Genomic DNA, 19903 nt, shown 5'->3' with positions numbered 1-19903 from the left:
ACTAGCAGAACTGAAATGGAGTTTTGAAGCCAGAGAGATAGCAGCTTGAGCTCTGAGTGACATACTTAACCTTAAAACTTCCATTTCCTCCTCAATGAGATGATAACAAACACTGAGCACACGTATGACAGGCTTATATGGACTATCAATAAAGTGACCAGTCGAGAACCAGAACTGCTATCATCATTTTCATTACTACTGTGGTTTGGAGCTGCAATGTCCTCCAACTGCTTTTGTGTTAAGTGTTTGGTACCTAGTTTGCTCCTACAGGAAGGTGGGGGAACCTTTAAGAGGTGGAGCCTAAGTGGGAGGTTCTTAGGTCATGGAAGTATGCCCTTGCAGGGAACTGTGGGATGCCATCCCTGGGCTTCTCAGCTGCCTGGAGGAACAGCAGCTTCCGGCTACGTGCTCCGCAATGGGCTGCCTTGCCACAAACCAAATGACGCCTGTCAGTTGACAATAGCCAACTGATCTCCAAAACTGTGAACAAAAACAGACTTTTCCTCCTTCTAAATGGATTCTGTCAGGTATTGTTACAGTAATGGAAGGTTAATACAATTATCATCATTGTAAGCTACTAAATCATCTTTTGCCATTCATGACTTTAGAATAAGAAATCTACGACAAACTGTTCTTCTTGCTACTTATAACTTTTGCATTGTCTTTGTTTTAATTGTTCTTTATGAAAACTGAAGTTAAGCTGGGCACTGGTGGCTCATGTTGATAATCCTAGCTACTCAAGAAGCTGACATCTGATGATCTCAGTTCAAAACCAGCCTGAACAGACAAATTCTTGAGATAATCTCCAATTACAATTCCAGAACTGGAGATATGGCTCAAGCGGTAGAGACCCAGCCTTGAGATAAAGCTAAGCAAGAGCATGGGGCCCTGAATTCAAGCCTGGTACTGGTATACACACAAAGAAAGAGAAAGAGAAAGAGAGAGAGAAAGAGAACGAGAAAGAGAAAGACAGGAGAAGGGAGAAAGAAGGATAAAGATATTGAGAGGGAAAAAGAAAGAAAGAGAGAGAGAGAAAGAAAGAGGGGGGTAGGGAGGGAGGGAGTAGGAGGCAGACATTAAGAAGATTGTGGTTTGAAGCTAATCCAGACAAAAAGCTAGCAAGATTCCATCTAAAGCAATAAGACAAACTTGGTGATTCATATCTATAATCCCAGTTGAGCAGGAGACATAGGTAGGAGGGTTCAAATCCCAGGCCAACCCTGGGTACAAACTTGAGACCCTACTGAAAAATAGGTAAAGCAAAAAAGGGCTGGGGCTGTGGCTCAAGTAGTATGGTACCTGCCTAACAAGTACAAGGCCCTGAGTTCAAACCCCAGTACCAAAAAAATATTAGTTTAGGCACAAGTCTGAGAAAAACGTTTTTACTTTCCTTAATGTATGTGCCTTCCCTTCATGACAAGATTACATTTCCCTGGATCATATCACTTCTGAAAACCATGCAACCTAATAGCTCACCTGAAAGTCCACGATTTAACTCTGTACACAGGAATTATGGAGAACCAACGTAAAATGCCAGGTCTATCACGTACACCCAAGAGTCTACCCACTTCTCTCCAGTGCCACTGATAGATACATACCATGATATCTGCTTCCCTTGTGGCATATCGAAGATTTGGATCTAGCCAATACATTAGGGATTTGACCTGCTCAAAATTCAGGAACAGGAGGAAGACCAGGAACAGGAAGTAGAGCACGCTGAGTCCTGCAGAAACAAAAGTAGGTTTGTGTTTAGCAGTGATACACAACACACATCGACTTGAATTCAATCCGTGTGATTACTGCAACATTGTCCATGGAGACCTTAGCCAGATATCTTTGATACTAGGGTTTGAACTCAAGGCCTGGCTTGGAAAGTGTCATACCACGTGAGCCACATCCGAATCCAGGTGTTTTCTTTTAACCAGGGAGGCTGATTTGGAGTCCTAAGTCAGATTGAGAGGAAATCAGTGTAACTGTCATTGAGCAAACAAAATTGGAACTGAGCCTTGAAAGATTGGCCACCAAGGTTATGTGGGGCTTGTGGGGAGGTCCCACAAGGAATATCTGTGACAATATGGCTCAGGTGCCTGCAGAGAGGGGATGAGCAAGTGGCACTGAAGTGACAAGCGGGGAGCCACAATGGGGTAAATGAGGAGGACATAAGATGACCTAGGAAACATCTTAGGAGACCAAAGGAGCTGACAGGCTCAAGCTGGGTTGAGGACATCTCAGCCTTGGGTCTCGCTGGGTGCACCATGGGTAGTAGACTTTGGGCCTCTCATCCTAGATTTGCCCTCCATATTAATAATTAGCCTTTTCAGGCTTCATATTCCTGTCATAGCACTTCACAACTGCTAACCTAATAACCATGTACCATGTCAACTAAAAAAGAATGGGAATTCAATTTCAAAAAACTCAAACTCTGTGCACCATATCTCAGAAAGATTTGAAAGTCAAGCACAGGGGGCGGGGGCATTCCCACTTTTTTCACTTGAGATTGTAAGAAGGAAGACATTACATTAATACATGTGACCTCAGGGCACAGCTGCCCCAAGCACAGGCTCAGCTGTAATCCTAAAGAGACACTCCCCGAAAAGGACAGCCATGGCAGGCCCCACTTTCCAGAAAGTGCTACAGTGCAAGCTGCCCAATGGGGCTTCTTGGGTCCTCAGGAAGGGCAGAGAGGCCAAGAAGGACCAGGAATGATCCACACGATATGCATCCCTGAGGCCAGGAATACAAATTTCTAGGCATGTGATTAGGGCAATTGCCTTACATTGATGTACCAGTCACTGTTATAAGCTATCACCTTAAAGTCCCTTTATGTACTTGAAAATGACTATTTTGAGGGAGAAAGAAACATTCTGTGATATAAAAGGTCTTAAGCTTGAATTCTCAGTGGAGCTTCAAGGTCTGGACAACACAAGTAGGATGTGCACAGGTCACATAGCAGTGGGCATGCACACACTCATACACATGGCCTTGAAACACAACACCCCAAACTTGGCTCGGGTCCTGGGGAAAGGTCTACAGGTCTTATCAGATTATTAAAGGATTTCATGTTCCAGAAAAGCTCTCAAGTTAAGACATAAACTGCTCAATAGCTACAATGGATCGATCATTAGAACAAGAAAAAAAAAAACAACAAAAAACACCTCACAAGTGCCAAACGAATTGAAAGTAACTTAACACTTTAAGCAGCAATACACAGTCTGTGGACTGTGAGTATAATACAGCCAGGACTCTTTTTAAAAATATATGTGCAACTGCACCATTCCTCTGGGAAAAACTTTGGTGAGATTTCCCAATGCACATACCCTTTTCCCCACCTGGCCCACACCCTCAAAAGCTTCTTTTTTTTTTTAAATTATTATTGTGAAAATGCCATACAGAAGGGTTACAATTGCATGGGCAAGATAGTGAGTACATTTCTTATCAAGCATTGTTGCCTCCTCCTTTGTTTCCCCCTTCCCATCCCTACCCCTCTCCACCACCCCCACCTGCCAACTCTGACTGTTCCCTTTTAACTATTCTCTGTGTTCAATAAACCCAGGCCATGCTGGCTTGGAACATGCAAAGATCTTCCTAGCTGTGGGGCCAGTTTAGCAGCTTTTCTCTGGCTGGAAGGCGTCTCCCAGATGTCTTGGACTTTCTTTACTGCCAAAATTTCAATTAAGCCTCCCCTTCCTACTCAAGCTTTAAAGCAGTCACCCGTGAGTGCCCCTCACCCAGCTTTAACTAACTTCTCAACAATGGTGACAGCTGATAAGATTTGTTAAAATTTGTCCACTATAGCTATCTTCCTTCCCCTGACTTAAGGGTGGCTCCCAAGGACACACAGGGAACATCCTATGTGTCTGATCCTCCATGGAGGCCCATAGGCCAGCAGGGTCTGCTACACTGCCACTTGCAGTGAGGAGATAATGAGTGAAAATCCACCAGTAAACTCAGAGAACGAGGATCTCTGACAGTTGAAAGACAGGAAGCACTTAGCAAAATAACCATTCTTTGGAATCCTTTTAACGTTTTTACACAAGATCATATTTCCCAAGCCTAAAATAATTGTATCTGATGTCTTGTTTAAGTAAGATGAAGACAAACAGTCGAACTTTTTGAAGATTTATTTTATATTCAGGCAATTTCCCTTTTTGGAACTCAAAAAAAAAATCAAATGAAACTAAGATAGTACTGACATGCTTGATGATACATAGACTAGTTCAGATAAGGGCTCTTTGTCAGAATTCTCTCATGTTCACAGCGCTGAGGAGGCTGAGTTGCTGCTGTTTTTGCATTCCCTCAAGCTGACAAGACTAACATTCTGGGTATTAAGAGGGTGGAGGCACAAAGGAAAATGAGGGGAATTTGCTGGAGTCAAACCTGTGCACACTCAGAGCCATGACATCAAAAGGGGCATGTGGAGAGGAGCCAGTATGTGGAGAGCATTAAAAGCAACATCAAAGTTGTTGTCAAAGACATGTAATAAAAAATCTGTACTGGGCACACTAAAAAAGTAAAACCAAAACAAACACAAAGTTTAACTGCAGAATGGTTAAGTATAACTGTGATGTAACACATAGAAAAAAAATTTTTAAAGAATATATTTTTTGCATCTACTAATGCAACTCACCAAAAACCATTCTCCATAAGGCTGGATGGGGTCTTGTAAATGGACCTGCAGATAGAACATAAAAAGTCAGAAAGAATAAACTGGTTTGAAACAGGAGAAAACTGAAGAAAACCCCGATGATCTACCTGTAGATAACAATAGCAAAAAGGCCTCCATTTTCTTCCCTTCCCTTCCTTTCTTCCTCTCTCCCTCCTTCACTCCCTCCCTTTCTCCCTGCCTTCCACTCTAGGGTCAAAGTCAAGGTTGGAATGTTTTACCCACACTGTGACAGTTAGTTACAGAAATCATCACAGGCTCCACTTTGCATAGGAAGTTTTGTAAAGATTTATTTTCAAAAGTGGGAACATAACTTCCCATGGTAACAACATTGTAACATTGAGGAGGTCAGGAGGCTGGCCGCTGGCATGTGTAATACACATTTTGCTTCTCAAGGGAAATCTGGCTGCCCCTTAGACAGAGAAGGGGGTTCAGGACAGTATCTGCGGGTGTGGGTGTGTGTCTATGTCTGAATCTAAGCAGGGAGTGAGAGAAAGAGAAAGTGGGTGGGGGGAGGGGAGGCTCAATAGATGGCTGAAAAATGAAAAAGAACAGCCTATGTGTTGGAAACACACACACAAAACCCACAACAACAACAGCAACAACCGAGGTCCCTGGAACACGCCAGTACAGTGGCTTTTTCTTATGACCTAGATTCCACACAAATGAAATCCAACGTATCACAGGACAAAACTTACCTTTGCTGCAAGGGATACACCAATACTCATAAAAGGAAAGAAGCAAGTAAGCTAAGGCCTTGAGCTACAAAGCAATTTTATCTCTAACTGCAAAGTTACAACTCACAGATCCATAAAAAGCAGTGCTCTTTCTTGTTGGGAGCCTACCTAGTTTGGGGTTCCCAGGTCTTTCTTTGAGAATTGCCAACATTATGAACTGCACATGCCCAGGGCACCTGAGCTTGTTTCCCACCTTTCTGGCAGGAGAGATCTATTCCTTAAAGTCTGTCCTGGCCCCTGTTTTCCAAGCCTTCCTTGCTAGATGAGTCTATCCACATCCTTTAACACGTAGAGCCAACTTCTGTTGCTTGCAACCTTTAATCTTGCCTAGGCAACCATCACATTTTAATTTTTGTTCTGGAATTCATTTTTTAACTACTTTCTTTTGACAAATCAGGCTCATTTCAAGAACTCGATTTATAATATCCACCAAAATCCAAATGTACTCCACTGCTGATTGTCCACAGTGATACTCTGCTTCATCCAGACACATCTGCTTCCTGAGCTATGGATGGCAGAAGGAAGGGCTTGGATGGTGAGAACTGGTCAAAAATTATATCTATGAAGCAGAATAGATAGATACCTGTGAAGACAGGGAAACAACATTATTTTTAACAAATAGAAAAGGGCTAGACTTAGAAGTTTAAAAGCAGAAAGTAAACAGAAAAAGCAGATCAAGCTCCCTTACCATCTCAACTCTTTTTTATTTTATTTTTGTTGTTGTTGTTTTTTTTGTTTTTCTGTTTTTTTTGGTCAGTTGTGGGGCCTGAACTCTGGGTCTGGGCACTGTCTCTCAGCTCTTCAGCTCAAGGCTAGCGCTCTACCACTTGAGCCACAGAGCCACTTCCAGCCTTTTCTACTTATGTGGTGCTGAGGAATCGAACCCAGGGCCTCATGCATGCGAGGCAAGCACTCTACCACTGAGCCACCTTCCCAGCCCCTCAACTCTTTTTTAATGCTGAGTTCTAAGATAAGTGAGAATTATAGGAAGGGTTACAAATAGCTATCTCCTTTGAAATGGTAAAAATGCAGGAACTCTTTTAGGAAGCAAGGTTGAAAGAATGTCAGACACAAGCAAGTCCTGGAGATCACAGCAGCACTTTCCTGAGTGCAGAAAGAGGACTCTCCTGTTCACACAGCCTTCAAGTTTTACTGACACCACTCTGAAGCAGGAGCATTGCACTGGGCCATGCAGCCCACAGGGCTCTGTGCCTGTGGTCGAGATGCACTCAATCTGCAGGTTAAGTGGTGAGGAACTCTGAGTGCCTCCTATGACTACAGTGCAGGGTCACCTCAGGAAGAGAAGCAAGGGGGAGTCCAAGGTTTGAGTCAGGACTGGTTTCAGTGCCAGTTGTACACTGGAGAGAGACAGAGAAGGGTGCTTAGTGCTGATGACACTAGAAAGAACTGAAATCCATGAGCAAGGTGAGGGAAAACAGGAAAGACCAGGCAAAGGGACTAGGATGCCTTCTGAGATGTCAGCAGGTAATTAATTACTAGAAGGTTTCACCCACTTAGGGTGACAAAAAGTCCTGGGATATAAAGTAGCACTGTTAGTAGGTGATATCAAATCCAATTCAGGTTGTATAACAACCGCATATCCAATCCAGGCTGCCATACATTCATCAAGTATGCCTCACCCCACTCCCACCCAGCCTAAATTGTGAGGTTTGTCAAAGCTACCTACCTTCTAAGAAGCAATGTATATATAATGCAGCTTATTTTTAACTATATAAAATATTGGATATACTTATATCAATTTATATATTTATATTTACCTATGTGTATAATATCTAGCATATAATAAATGCATATTATTATTTTAATTTAATAAATTTTATTTTATATTGCTTTATTACAGTAAGACCATTGCTATTTTATTACTTTATTATTATAATATAAAATAATCTTACATTATAATTGTAATAAAATTTATTTTATTATAAAATAATGTATAATACAATATAATTTATAATAATATAATACAGTTTATATTATATTAACTACATATTATATATTTGATATATTTATATATAAATTTATATATTTATACTTGTGACATTTAATATATATTATAAATACAGAATTATATATTATAATATAAATGCATATTATCATAATATAATATAAAACAGATATATTTTATGTGTAAAATAATGTTTATGTTGTATAATATACATAATATATATTCATATATGTAAAGCAATATATTATTTATTATTGTAATATAATAAATTATGTATTAATTATCCTGTTAATTAAATTATTTTCTATATTTTTAATAAAATATAGTGATATAGTAATAAAATATTTTCTATAGTTTATATGGTATTTAACATGTTCTTTTTTTTGTCAGTCGTGGGGCTTGAACTATATGGTATTTAACATGTTCATAATATATTCATTATATATTAAATGTATTATAAAATATATTTTATAACATATAATATTTATTATATAGAAGAAATGGGACACCTTTCAGATGGTGAAGCAGAAACAAAAGACTGCCACTTTTTAATATCTATTATCAATCTTCCATCAGATACTACAATCAAGTTTAATCTCAAAAGAGCTAGCATGCCATGAGAGAAAAGTAGCATTTTTAAAACTATCTCAAAAAGTATAAGATTGTGTTTGATTAACCAGAAATGGTTATACTTGTAAATAAATAATGAGGGATGAAAATTTGGGGAAATATAATTTTTTAACCCAAACAAGAAGTTGCCTGTCCAACAGTGACCCATTTGTACCTTGAACCAGAGACCCGGGTATGCCCTTTTAGCTTGCTTCTTCTTTTCAGAATGATTATTTTAAACTTAGAATAAAATTAGAATACTTAGAAAAACTTAGAATAAAATTATCTGAAAGCATATTCAGACCTAAGAATGAATTACTATTTTTTTTTTTTTTGCCAGTCATGGACCTGAACTCTGGGCCTGGGCGCTGTCCCTTAGCTCTCCAGCTCAAGATGAGTGCTCTACCGCTTGAGCCACAGCACCACTTCTGGCTTTTTCTGTTTATGTGGTGCTGAGGAATCGAACCTAGGGCCTCATGCATGCAAGGCAAGCACTCTACCACTGAGCCACCTTCCCAGCCCTGAATTACTATTTTTCAAAGAAATAGTACCAAAGTTGAAGTCACATAATGAGGGAAATACATATGTAATATTATTATATGTTATATATATTATATATTATATAAATACACTTTTTTAATTTAGAAGACAGTAAATCCTCTGGATAACTTTCTATCATTAAAAAGACATGATTAGGACAGGCATAGTGGCTCATACTTATCATCCCAGCACTTGGGAGGTGAAGGGAGAAAGACCTTATGTTTGAGGCCAGACTGGGTTATAATAAGGGAGACTCTGTAACAAATAAAATAAAAGGTGTGATCTTCTGAGTTCAAAGAAGTCAAATGAAGAGATAAGACAGAGTGGTAAGCTCGGGAAATACTAGTATTTCACTTTCCTCCAGACGTCTTTTAACAATGATGTCAGTCTTGCAGAGATACAAGGAAGAGAGGGCTGCTTGCTTCCATGAACTTCCTCTTAGTGCTCTGCTTCATCACCTAAGTCAACATGTACTTCCTGAGAGGAGGCTGGGGCCAGGCATGGGGTACAGACAAGGCTGGGTAGAGGAGGTGGGACCAGTGGTCGATAGCAATCTCCAGGAAACAGACGGTTGCTTGCTAGAAGAAGTCTCTCAACTAAACTGCCTCCAACAGGTTTCTCTGTTTCACTTCCATGATGTAGTGAAATAGTTAAAATTACACTTGCATTTCAGGGCCATTTGCTATACTGGGATGGATATAGCATTTTATAAGAATTTTTTTAAGCCACAAGTGAAAGGAGAGTGTGGGGGGAGCAGGTGGGGGAAGAGACAGCTAGAGAAGTAGGAAGTAGAAACTCATACTCTTTGCTGCCCTTGGTCTCCCTCTAGGACACAGTGAGCTGCCCCAGCACCTAGTCATAGCAAAGACTAGCTAATGGTCATGTGTCTACCCCTCTCCAAGTAACTCAGAGGAAGTCTAAAGCCATCAAAGTAAAAACTAGCAACTGCTCTTTCTCAGTCAATTCACACCCATTTAACATCTGCTCCTCTGAGTGTTGTGAACTCCTGTCCTCCAGATAGACTGGAGCACAGGGAAGCATGAAGCCCAGTTCTAGCCCAGGGTGTGAGAAGGGACCTGAGCTGGCCTGAGGAACAGATCCTATAAGACAGGAATAATTTTCAAGTATCAGAGGTATAAAGAAAAACACAACACAAAGTGATCACTTAGAAATGACCAGAGGACACATATGTATAGCATGCTCTAGGGAAAGGTACAGGAGGGATTAAGAAAAAAAGGAAGCAACTTGAAAGAAACAGTTCAGAGAAAAAGTATAAGTCAATTGAAAACATGGCTGCAGAATAAACTTGGTTTTTTTTTTAAAAAAAAAAGCTTTGCCTCATTCTCTAGAATCATGTTTGGGAGGTTGGGACATTCATGATAACCATTATCTTTTTTTTTTTTGACAGTTCTGGGGCTTGAACTCAGGGCCTGGGAGCCATCCCTGAACCTCTTTGTGCTCAAGGCTAGCGCTCTACCACTTGAGCCACAAGGCCTAGCTTTTTCTGAGTGGTTTATTGGAGATAAAGAGTCTCACAGACTTTTCTGCTGGGCTGGCTTTGAATTGTGATCCTCGGATCTTAGCCTCCTGGGTAGCTAGGATTACAGGCGTGAGCCACTGGCACTCAGCTTAATCAACTATCTTTTTTTCCTGACAATAAAAATTCATCTTACAAAATATAATCAGCAAAGTTAGTTGTGATAGGCTATTTGGGACAATGAAATATTTAATTAATACTCCTTAGTGGGGAGAAGGTGAGTAACAATAATTGAGTATTATAACTCAGCTGACAAAAATAACAGCAACAGAAAGAACAGCTTGTTGGAAGCTCATAACCTGTCAGTCTCTGGGCAGAATTTGCTTGTTTTTGATGTGGTTTCTCCCTGGGAATTTGCTCTCAAAGTATGGCAATGCTAAGAGATGAAACCTTTAAGAGGTGGGAGATTACTGGTGGTGTTGCCCTCAAAAAATTATCAGTGCAATTCTCTTGGGACCCTTGTTAGCATAATAACCAATTCTGGCCCCTCCCTAGTCTCTCTGGCTTCAGGTCTCACCGTGTGATCTCTCCTTTGGTAAGTGCTTCCACTATGCCACGGCCATAACGTGAAACCAAAGGGACTCTCACTAGAGACAGAAATGTGGTGCTGGATGTTTAGTTTCTAAAATTGGAATAATTCTCAAATATCAGAGGTATAAAGAAAAATATAACACAAAAATGATCATTTAAAAATGATCAGAGGGGCCTGGGAAGGTGGCTCAGTGGTAGAGCGCTTGCCTTGCACGCCTGAAGCCCTGGGTTCGATTCCTCAGCACCACATAAGCAAAAAGAAAAAAGCCGAAGTGGCGCTGTGGCTCAAGTGGTAGAGCGCAAGCCTTGAGCTGAAGAGCTGAGGGACAGCGCCCAGGCCCAGAGTTCAGGCCCCACAACTGGACCCAAAAAATAAAAAATAAATAAATAAATAAAAATGATCAGAGGACATATACGTATAGAATGTTCTAGGGAAAGGTGCAGGAAGGATTAAGAAAAAAAAAGAAAGCAACTTGGAAGAAACAAACAAACAAAAAACAACTGGGAGTTCCATTAACCTCTTTTCTTTACAAAGCACACAGCTTCAGGTATCTTGTTGCAGAGAAGGAAAACATACTAATACATGGGATTCTACATGTATTAGTTTAGCTATCTCTCACAACAGTACCTCCTTGTTATCTCCATTTCACAGAAGATAAACTGAAACACTCTAAGAAAGCCAGGGGCTTCAATGGAGTCACAAATCTAGGAAGCAGTGGCAGAGCAAGACTGCCTCCAAATCCTGGGCTTCTGACTACTACACAAAACCCAGTTTATTCTTTTCTCCATCTTCCAGTTTCTGCTTCTAAATGGCTCATGTCTCAAAAAAAAGTCACAAGTACAGGATGCGCAGGGGAAACGTGACAGCACAAGACATCACTTACCATTGGGAAAAGCCAGCACGCTGATGATAAGGAAGAAGAAGACGACAGAGAGGATGCCCCTCCAGATGTTGTCTTCAGGAACAGAGTCATCCCTGGAAATAAAAAAAAAAAACAACACTGAGAATTCATTTTCAGGTCAAAATAGTTAACCAGAAAGCAACAAGATTTCCACCAGCTAACCCTGGGAGACTGCTCTGAGCAAAGTCCTTGTCTTCACTAGTCACCTTCCTGTCTTAAAATCACAAATCTCATAATATACCACCACGTTCAGTTCTTTACTAGAGACAACTGAAGGGCTGGGGGCATAACTCAGTGCTCTGTGTATGCTTACAATGCACAAAGGCTTCATTCTATCCCTAAAACATGCACACACACACACACACACACACACACACACACACACACACACACACACACACACACACACACTATGCATCCTTACTCACACTCATTTGAGAATTGAACCCTAGGATGTCAAAACATAAGATTTATTTTGTAGAAATGTCTTTTAGTCTTAAAGATGATATTTGTTGATATAAAATGTGACAAAGAAAAATGTCAAGAATCAGAAAAGGGCTTGATGTATGGGCTTGTCTGTAATCCCAGAAAACTGGGAGGCAGAGACGGAGAGAACCACAGTCCAGGATAAGAGTTAGCGAGAACCATCTCAACAAATAAAAGGGGGTGATGCTACCTGACTGTCTTCTAACTACCTATCCAAAAGGCATAGGTAGGAAGACTGTAGTCCAAGGCTGGCGTAGACAAAACGCCAAGAGACTATCTGAAAAATGAGTAAAGTAAAAAGAGATGGGGACATGGCTCAAGTGGTAGAGTACCAGACTAGCAAGCATGAGGTCCTGAGTTCAAACCTCAGTATGGCTAAAAAATTATGAATCAGAAAGGAAGCATAAGATGATGAAAAAGAAAGCAATTCAATAACATAATTTATTCCTAAAAATGGGCAGTTGGCTTTCTGAGGGATGAGGCATAATGAAGTGTTTGTGTGGGGGGAGGAAGGATTGCTAGGTTATAAGAACATACCTGTAAACATAAAAGTTAAAGAGAAAACAAAATTCATGCTTTAAAACCAGACCACAAGTGAATGAATTAGAAGGAGAAGGAATAAGCACTCCTCTGCCATGCCTTGTCATTTCTAGCACATGACCTATGTAGTCTCAATACCCAGTGACTAAAACAAGCCCATTTGTTGGCTTCTGTGTCCCTGTCTCCCCCACAGGAAGCAGCAGGCAACTCCCCACTTCTGTTCTGAGCCTGGCAGAACATTCAACACATACCTGTGGGCTGCTGTTGACTAGGGAGATTATTTATTGTGTAAAACCAGAGCAAGTTTCTCAAATGGAAGTTCACCTTGATAGATAAGGATGGCTTCGGTGTTTCACAGTTCATCTAAGAAAAGCAAGAGTCTAGAAACACACTTGGGATGGAAGAAAAGCAATCAAAAGGGGGAAAAGAAAAATCTAATAAGACAGCCAGAAGAAGATTTATGAATTATTGATTGTTACTGAGAAGCTGGGGAAGAAAAAGGTTTAAAAAAGGCATTTTCAGTTTTGAAAATGGAATGACATGGAAGGAGTTCTTTTAGACACAATGAAACAGCAGCAATCAACTAAAGATGATCAAAGAAGTTGAGCTTAGGGAGAAGAGGAGAGCTATTTGAAAAGCTTAAGGGAAAAGCAAGTTTGCAGAGAAAAATAAAATCTAGATCATCAAAAGACATGAGATGGTGTGGAATGCAACCACAACAAATTTCCTTATTGAGCTCTCAGTCCTAAGATATGCATTTACAAACAGATGTTAACTTCAAAAATCAGCTTGGGCACAGGTAGCTCACGGGTACCATGATTCATGCTGTAATCTCAGCTACTCAGAAAGCTGACATCTGAGGATTGTGATTCAAAGCCATCTTCGGCAGGAAAGTCCCTGAGACTCTTATCTGCAATAAACTAACTAAAAAGCCAGAAGTGGAGCAATGGTTCAAGAGGTAGAATACTAACCTTGGGCAAAAAAGAAGCTCAGGATGGCATCCAGACGCTGAGCTCAAGCCCCAGAACCAGCATATACACATACATAAGGAGTCCATTTTTGTCTAGGCAGCTAAGTTTGGCACCATATTCAACAACTTCCACAGGTATAACAGGATTGGAGCTGGGTTCTTAAATAAATGCGTACAATATTTCCCATATCATCACAGGCACCCAGATAGTACAAAAGAACAATTAGTGCTGTTACTGTCATAGATCAGATTACAAAACCAAACCACAGAATCAGGCCACCTTCGTGAGCCAACAAGTACAATTTTATTTTTATGGACACCCTAACAATTGGCCATCTGCCCAGAGGTTATGAATATGGCCCTACAAATGCCAGCCTCATTCTTACCAGGGTGTTTGAATTGCCCTTTGGCTTCAGCAGGGAACCTGCCAGGGTGATTTCCAAAACACCAGCTGTGACTGAAGAATGGCTGCCCAGGGAAGGAACACATCTTCCATATAGCTAGGATGGTGGTAACAACAGCCCCTGCTATCAAGTGTCTACTGAACTAGACCCCCACAGGCAGTGCATCGGCATTACCTCTGTCACACCCAACGGACAGATGTGGTATTATCAACCACATCTTCAAAGTGAAGTGACAACGGCTCAGGAAGATCAAGTCAGCTGCCCAAAGCTGCAAGGCCTGTATCCGTACCCACATATGGTATACAACCTGAACATGACTGTCTTCTCCCTGGATCACTCTGCCCCATTGGGAGATTATCTGTCACCTGAAGTTGCAAAAGTGTAAGAAATACTTGGACAACACCAAAGCTACAAATTAAAGGCAAGGCAAAAGTGAGTAACTATTGCATGGGAAAAGAAGGGAGAGTCTGTAATTCAAACTACACCAGCATACATTCTGGATGACTGAAAGAATTTAAGGTAAACTGTATGTGTGTATGTATGTATGCATGTATACAAATATATATATATACACATATACTGGAAAAATTGATCAATGGGAGAATTAAAAAGAAACAAAAATAATCAACAAGCCAAGCACGGGTGGCTCATAACTGTAATACTAGCTACTCAGAAGGCTGAAATCTACCTGATGATTGGGATTTGAAGCCAGTCTGGACAGGAAAGTCTATAGGAATGTTATCTCCAATTAAACAGCAAAGAAGCTGGAAGTGAAGAAATGGCTCAAATGGGAGACTGTAGTAAGCCTTGAGCGAATAAGCTAAGGAACAGCACCCAGGCCTCTAGTTCAAGCCCTAGTAGCAGCATGTGTGCACATATGTACACACACACACACACACACACACACACACACACACACACACACACACACACACACACAGAGTTAACAATCTCAGATTAGGAAAAACTCTGAAGTAAGACCCAAATCCCAGAAGTCATATGAAAAGAAATGGATACAGGAAAAAAAAAGGGGGGGGGGAGTAACAAAAACCCAAGACATAAACGTGAAGAAAATATTTGCAGCTCCTATCAAGACAAATGGTTAATTCTAATATGCAAAGCATTCCTTCCAAAATCAATTAACAGAAAGAAAAACAAGGGGACACAGCAAAGTAAACAGAAACAGGCAAAGGATACAAAGATTGTTGAGAGAGAGGGAAATCTAATAGCTCTTAAACGCAGAAGTCACTCAACCTCACTTAAGTTAAAGGGATGGGTAAATCAGCATACAACACCACTGCTTTGTATGTACCTTATTGACAAAGTAAACACTGAATGACTAAACTGGAGAGGAACAAGAAGAAATAGACAAATTTGCAGCTTTACATATATTGTAGTGGTAGTAAAAATGTAGACCTCTTTTCTGGATGGCACTTTGGCAATATTTTACATTTATAAATACATATGCCTTGTAGCTCAGCAATTCCCATTCTGAGAATGTATCCTTCAGATAAACTCATGTATGCAAAAATGAAATGAGCACCAGGCTGTGCACTGCAAAACTATACAGTCACAAAAGACTGGAAACAAGCTAAAATACTCATCAGAGCAAACTGATTAAGTTACAGTCTCATCATACAATGGAAAAGTAGTCACCCACAGGAAGGATAAAAAATATTTTAATGAATTAACTGTCACAATAATTTAGATGTCATGAAATTAAGAAAGCTGTAAAGTGGGTATAAGAAACAACTTTTTGTGCCTATAAATGGACCTGCACATGGGAATGTAAATGATAATTTGTGTGAATGTATACACAGAAGTATTCTGGATGCCCATCCATCCAAGGAATGAAGAACATTGATCTTCTGACAAAAAAGAGAAATGAGGGGCTGGGAGGGAGGTGGAAGGGGAGACTTTTCACCACATACCTTTTGCTATGACTTGTATTTCAAGCAATGTAAATATATCATTCTTTTTTAAAATAATTAAAATTTTAATTAAATAAATGACCTAAATAAATCAGTATATCAGTCTCTATTTTCAAAAAAATCACTAACTAGTCAAAATGCTCAAAACCATACACCAACACAGAATTTATAGAAACTTGAAGCAATAACAAATAAAGACAAACAAACTAAGGTAAATAGGGTGATACACACTTGGAATCCAAGCACTCAGGAAGCTAAAGTAGGATCGTGAGTTCTAGTATAGCCTGGCTGCACAGCGAGACTGTGTGTCAAGAAAAACAAACACAAACCACAAACAGCAAAAGCAATAAAACTGTAATTCTGTAAATTGTGAGCCATTTAGTTGGAAAGATGTAAATGCACAGCCTAGGTTCCGAGAAAAATGAGGCAGTAACAACAGTAAGAAATCTAAAAACTAGGGGTTGGGAAGGTGGCTCAGTGGTAGAGCCTTGCCCTGGGTTCGATTCCTCAGCACCACATAAGCAAAAAGAAAAAATCCGGAAGTTTGAGATGTGAGGACTAAGGTTTGAAGCCAGTCCGAGGAAGAATAATTCAAGAAACTCCTTATCTTCTACTAACTAGCAAAGGCTGAAAGTGAAGATGTGGCTCAAGTGATTAATTGCCAAGCTTGGGCAAAAAAAACTAAATGACAATGCTGATATCCTAATCCCAAGCCTGATTCACACCCTCTCTCTCTCTCTCTCTCTCTCTCTCTCTCTCTCTCTCTCTCTCTCTCTCTCTCTCACACACACACACACACACACACACACACACACACAAACACACACACACACAGAGTATGGAAGAGGGACGATGAGGTGTTTAGATAAGCTGAAGATATAAGCACAGAAAGATCAAACTACTATAGTCAAAGAATGGGGATGGACAAGCTTAGGAAGAAATCTGAGTCCTAGCAGATCACGGGGTCCACCTTCAAATTCTAGTATGTTTCTGGAGCACAAAGAGGTTGTACCTACGGTACTGATTGAGCACAGCCCTTCTAAGTAGTGTTATGCTGCTCAACACCCTACAGGTCCCACAGCAACCTGAGCACACAGGGCCACGCAGGAAGGCCTGGGGAGTCCATCTTCTCTAAACTCCATATAATCCAGAATTAACCGTGTGCCAAGGTGCACTGAAATTTTCCTAGTGGATCATGAGAAGGAACTTGGCTGTAAGAGACATACTAATGACTCACAAAACCCCATCCCCGGGGACAAGAACCTTACTTATAGATTGTGTGCTACATCAAGCACACACTCACTGTTGATGAACACTAGTTCTGAAGTGCAAACTCTCTCCTGTGTAGGTGGCCATATAGCATAGTTAACAAGGAGTATCAGCTCTCTGCATGTGCCAGCTCAGAATGACAGCTGGATGGCCTTGAGCAGATAACTTAAAACTCCTTGAGTTTATTTTAGATAAGTGACAAACAAGACATGTCCAATATGATAAATTCCCAATGTCCAAACAGTTTCATCAATGTCTATTCATTCCTTCATCAAGTTAAGTGTCTGTTCTTTGGCAGGGGCTATGGTTGGGGCTGAGAGGAGCAGACATAACCGTATTCTTAGGAGGATCATATTCTTGGGAGGATCTTTTGCTTTACAGCAAAAGAAAAGATGATTTTTCCAGATGTGAAAGCTTCCTGACTTTCTCCAGGGTCTAACTACAACTACTAGCAAGCAAGAGGTTCCATCTAGAGGACCTCAGGTTTTCCACAGACCCTTCAGGCTGGGTTTTCTTTCCCTGCCTCCAAGGGGAGGGGGCAGCGTGAACTTTACCCTGGTTTGAAGGAGGGAAATGAAGCTCTGGGTTTGTCCTGTCCGCAGCCACACGTGGAGGAAGCAGAAGCAGGTCCCAGGGTCACCGGAGTGCCAATTCTAGGTCATGCCTGCTCATTCACCAATAACACTCAGTACAGGCGCAAGGAGGTGAAGTCCACTCCCACTCTTCCATGTCAGGAACACTCTCAATACATGTCAGACACAACAGTGAAGATACTGCCCAGTGTAGGTGCAAATAAGATTGTTGTTTTCATTTAAGCTCCCCCTGGGGCACAATTTCTACCCTCTCCCCTCCACTGGACTTCCAGCACCCAACATGATACTTGTCATGTAACAGGTATCTGCAGTATGTGTTGGATGGCAAGAATATGCCAAATGACACCACAACATGGGCTAAGCCACTCAGATAACATAGGGGAACCCAGCCTGACTCAGACTCTACTGATCTTCTTGTCCCCTAGCAAAGGGTCACCTCCAAGAGTCTACTGAGATGATGATCTACAAGTACCCATGAGCAGGTTTTCAAACACTTTAACTCCAGTGGAACACGTTTTTAGTGAAGCAGAGTGTCCTGGAAGCAAAGAAAGTGAAAGGGAAAATCCTGAGTTTAAACAAACAAAATAAAATGTACTTTTGGACTCAGACTCTGTGTGTGTGTGTGTGTGTGTGTGTGTGTGTGTGTGTGTGTGTGTGTGTGTGTGTGAGAGAGAGAGAGAGAGAGAGAGAGAGAGAGAGAGAGAGAGAGAGAGATCTGTTATCTGGGATGTTGACTTCAGGAAACCAAAGCAAACTCCATACACTCATTATCCTTGGCTTTCTCTGGGAAGTTGGCAGACAATGGCTAGCTTTTATCTTGACTGCTTCTTCTGGACTAATTGCCCCTCTCACCTCCCATCTTTCTCTTTCATTATCTTTCACTTGAGTCCTTGAATTACACATATACAGTGTCAGTTATAGAAGACTTGCAGAGGTATAGGATTCTCTCCCCCAACAGAAAATATAATCCTGGTTTATAAATTAGACCAATGTCAATGAGATCTGATTCTATCTTAAACCTGTCATGATCTTTGTGAAGAATTATTGCTGAGATAGAAGTTCTCAGCAAAGTTCTCCCTGGGTATATGATTTCCTGTGTGCCATTTATTTAATATGCCTATTCTGGATGATGAAAAATCTGGCCTCAAGAAATTGACATAGAAACAATTATTACATGATAGGGCATTTAGAAGTCTATCAATGTGTTTTTCTTGGTGCTGTCCATCAGGAGGGGACATCCAAATGGGTTAGTAAGGACATTATGGGCTTGGGGATGGGCAGGAGTCACCAGTGGCTGCTGTTCTAGAGGACAGGGTGTGGAACCAGGGAGCCACGTAGGCCTGTAGGGACCTGTATACAGGTGTATGGACATAGGGATAGGATGCAGTTTACACTGGAGAAGAAAACTAGTAGGAAAAGACTTTGGGATCTAGCTTGTCCTTTCCTTCGGGTGGTAGACTTTCAGTGACGTGAGACTGATAGGATTATATACAGTCTTAAATGGACTGCAGGGGGAGTCAATAGCCTAGGGACATGCTATTCCCAGCAGTGGAGGGGGAGGTGTGCTGAGCTAAGGCTGGGAATGGATGGAGAATGCTTCCAAAGCTCCAAAGACCCAATGAGACTTGCTGAAGAGAAGCCAGGAGGTGAGCCAAAGGATGGCAAAGACAGGGCCTAGGCAGAACAGAAATTGTAGAATTGGGTAGATGGATTACATGGGATGCCAGGGCTGAGAAAGCAAAGCAGCTGACTTAACTAGCTTCTAGATTAGCTGAGCGAAAATGTTCCTAACTTCTAGAAATCTAGAGCAATAAGGATTATATCACAAGATGGACTGTGCTATGTTTCAGACCAAGTTTATACCTGAAATAGTAAACAATTATCGAAAAGACCAACTTGAATGCAGAGTCTGAGAAGCAGCATTTCCTAGATAAATAAACTCTCTGGGGTAAGGCAACATCTAAACCAAATAAATACTTGAGTCACCCACGTGCTTATTTACTACAGGTTTACTCTACAGAAATATATGGCCCTTTAATAACTTACAATCTAATTAGGGATAAAAAATACCTTATATATAAGCATAATAAAAAATTATCCAATGTGTACTTAAATCCAATTTCAAAATATGACCTAAAGAATAAAGAAAAAGTAAAGATCAGTGTCAACTGGACTTCAAATACAATCCAATACAACTAAACCTAACCTAACAATACTCCATCTTC

At 40.7% G+C, this 19903-nt stretch overlaps 1 protein-coding gene across 1 annotated transcript in view; it reads right to left on the bottom strand.

The window, feature by feature from the left end:
* The window catches only part of Ptdss1 (phosphatidylserine synthase 1), a 54785-nt gene that overhangs the window by 30390 nt on the left and 4492 nt on the right, over positions 1–19903 (bottom strand). Inside the window, exons 2-4 of the mRNA XM_069991110.1 lie at positions 11468–11559; positions 4628–4672; positions 1599–1723 (exon numbers count right to left, since the gene is read on the bottom strand). Coding sequence (XP_069847211.1) covers positions 1599–1723; positions 4628–4672; positions 11468–11559 — 262 coding nt within the window. The remainder of the gene's footprint in view (positions 1–1598; positions 1724–4627; positions 4673–11467; positions 11560–19903) is intronic.

The sequence above is a fragment of the Dipodomys merriami genome, unplaced genomic scaffold (assembly GCF_024711535.1).
Source record: "Dipodomys merriami isolate MVZ:Mamm:240054 unplaced genomic scaffold, mDipMer1.0.p SCAF_4, whole genome shotgun sequence".
Taxonomy (NCBI): domain Eukaryota; kingdom Metazoa; phylum Chordata; class Mammalia; order Rodentia; family Heteromyidae; genus Dipodomys; species Dipodomys merriami.
Note: the sequence above shows the minus strand (reverse complement) of the source record. Positions and strands in the feature narration are given on the sequence as shown.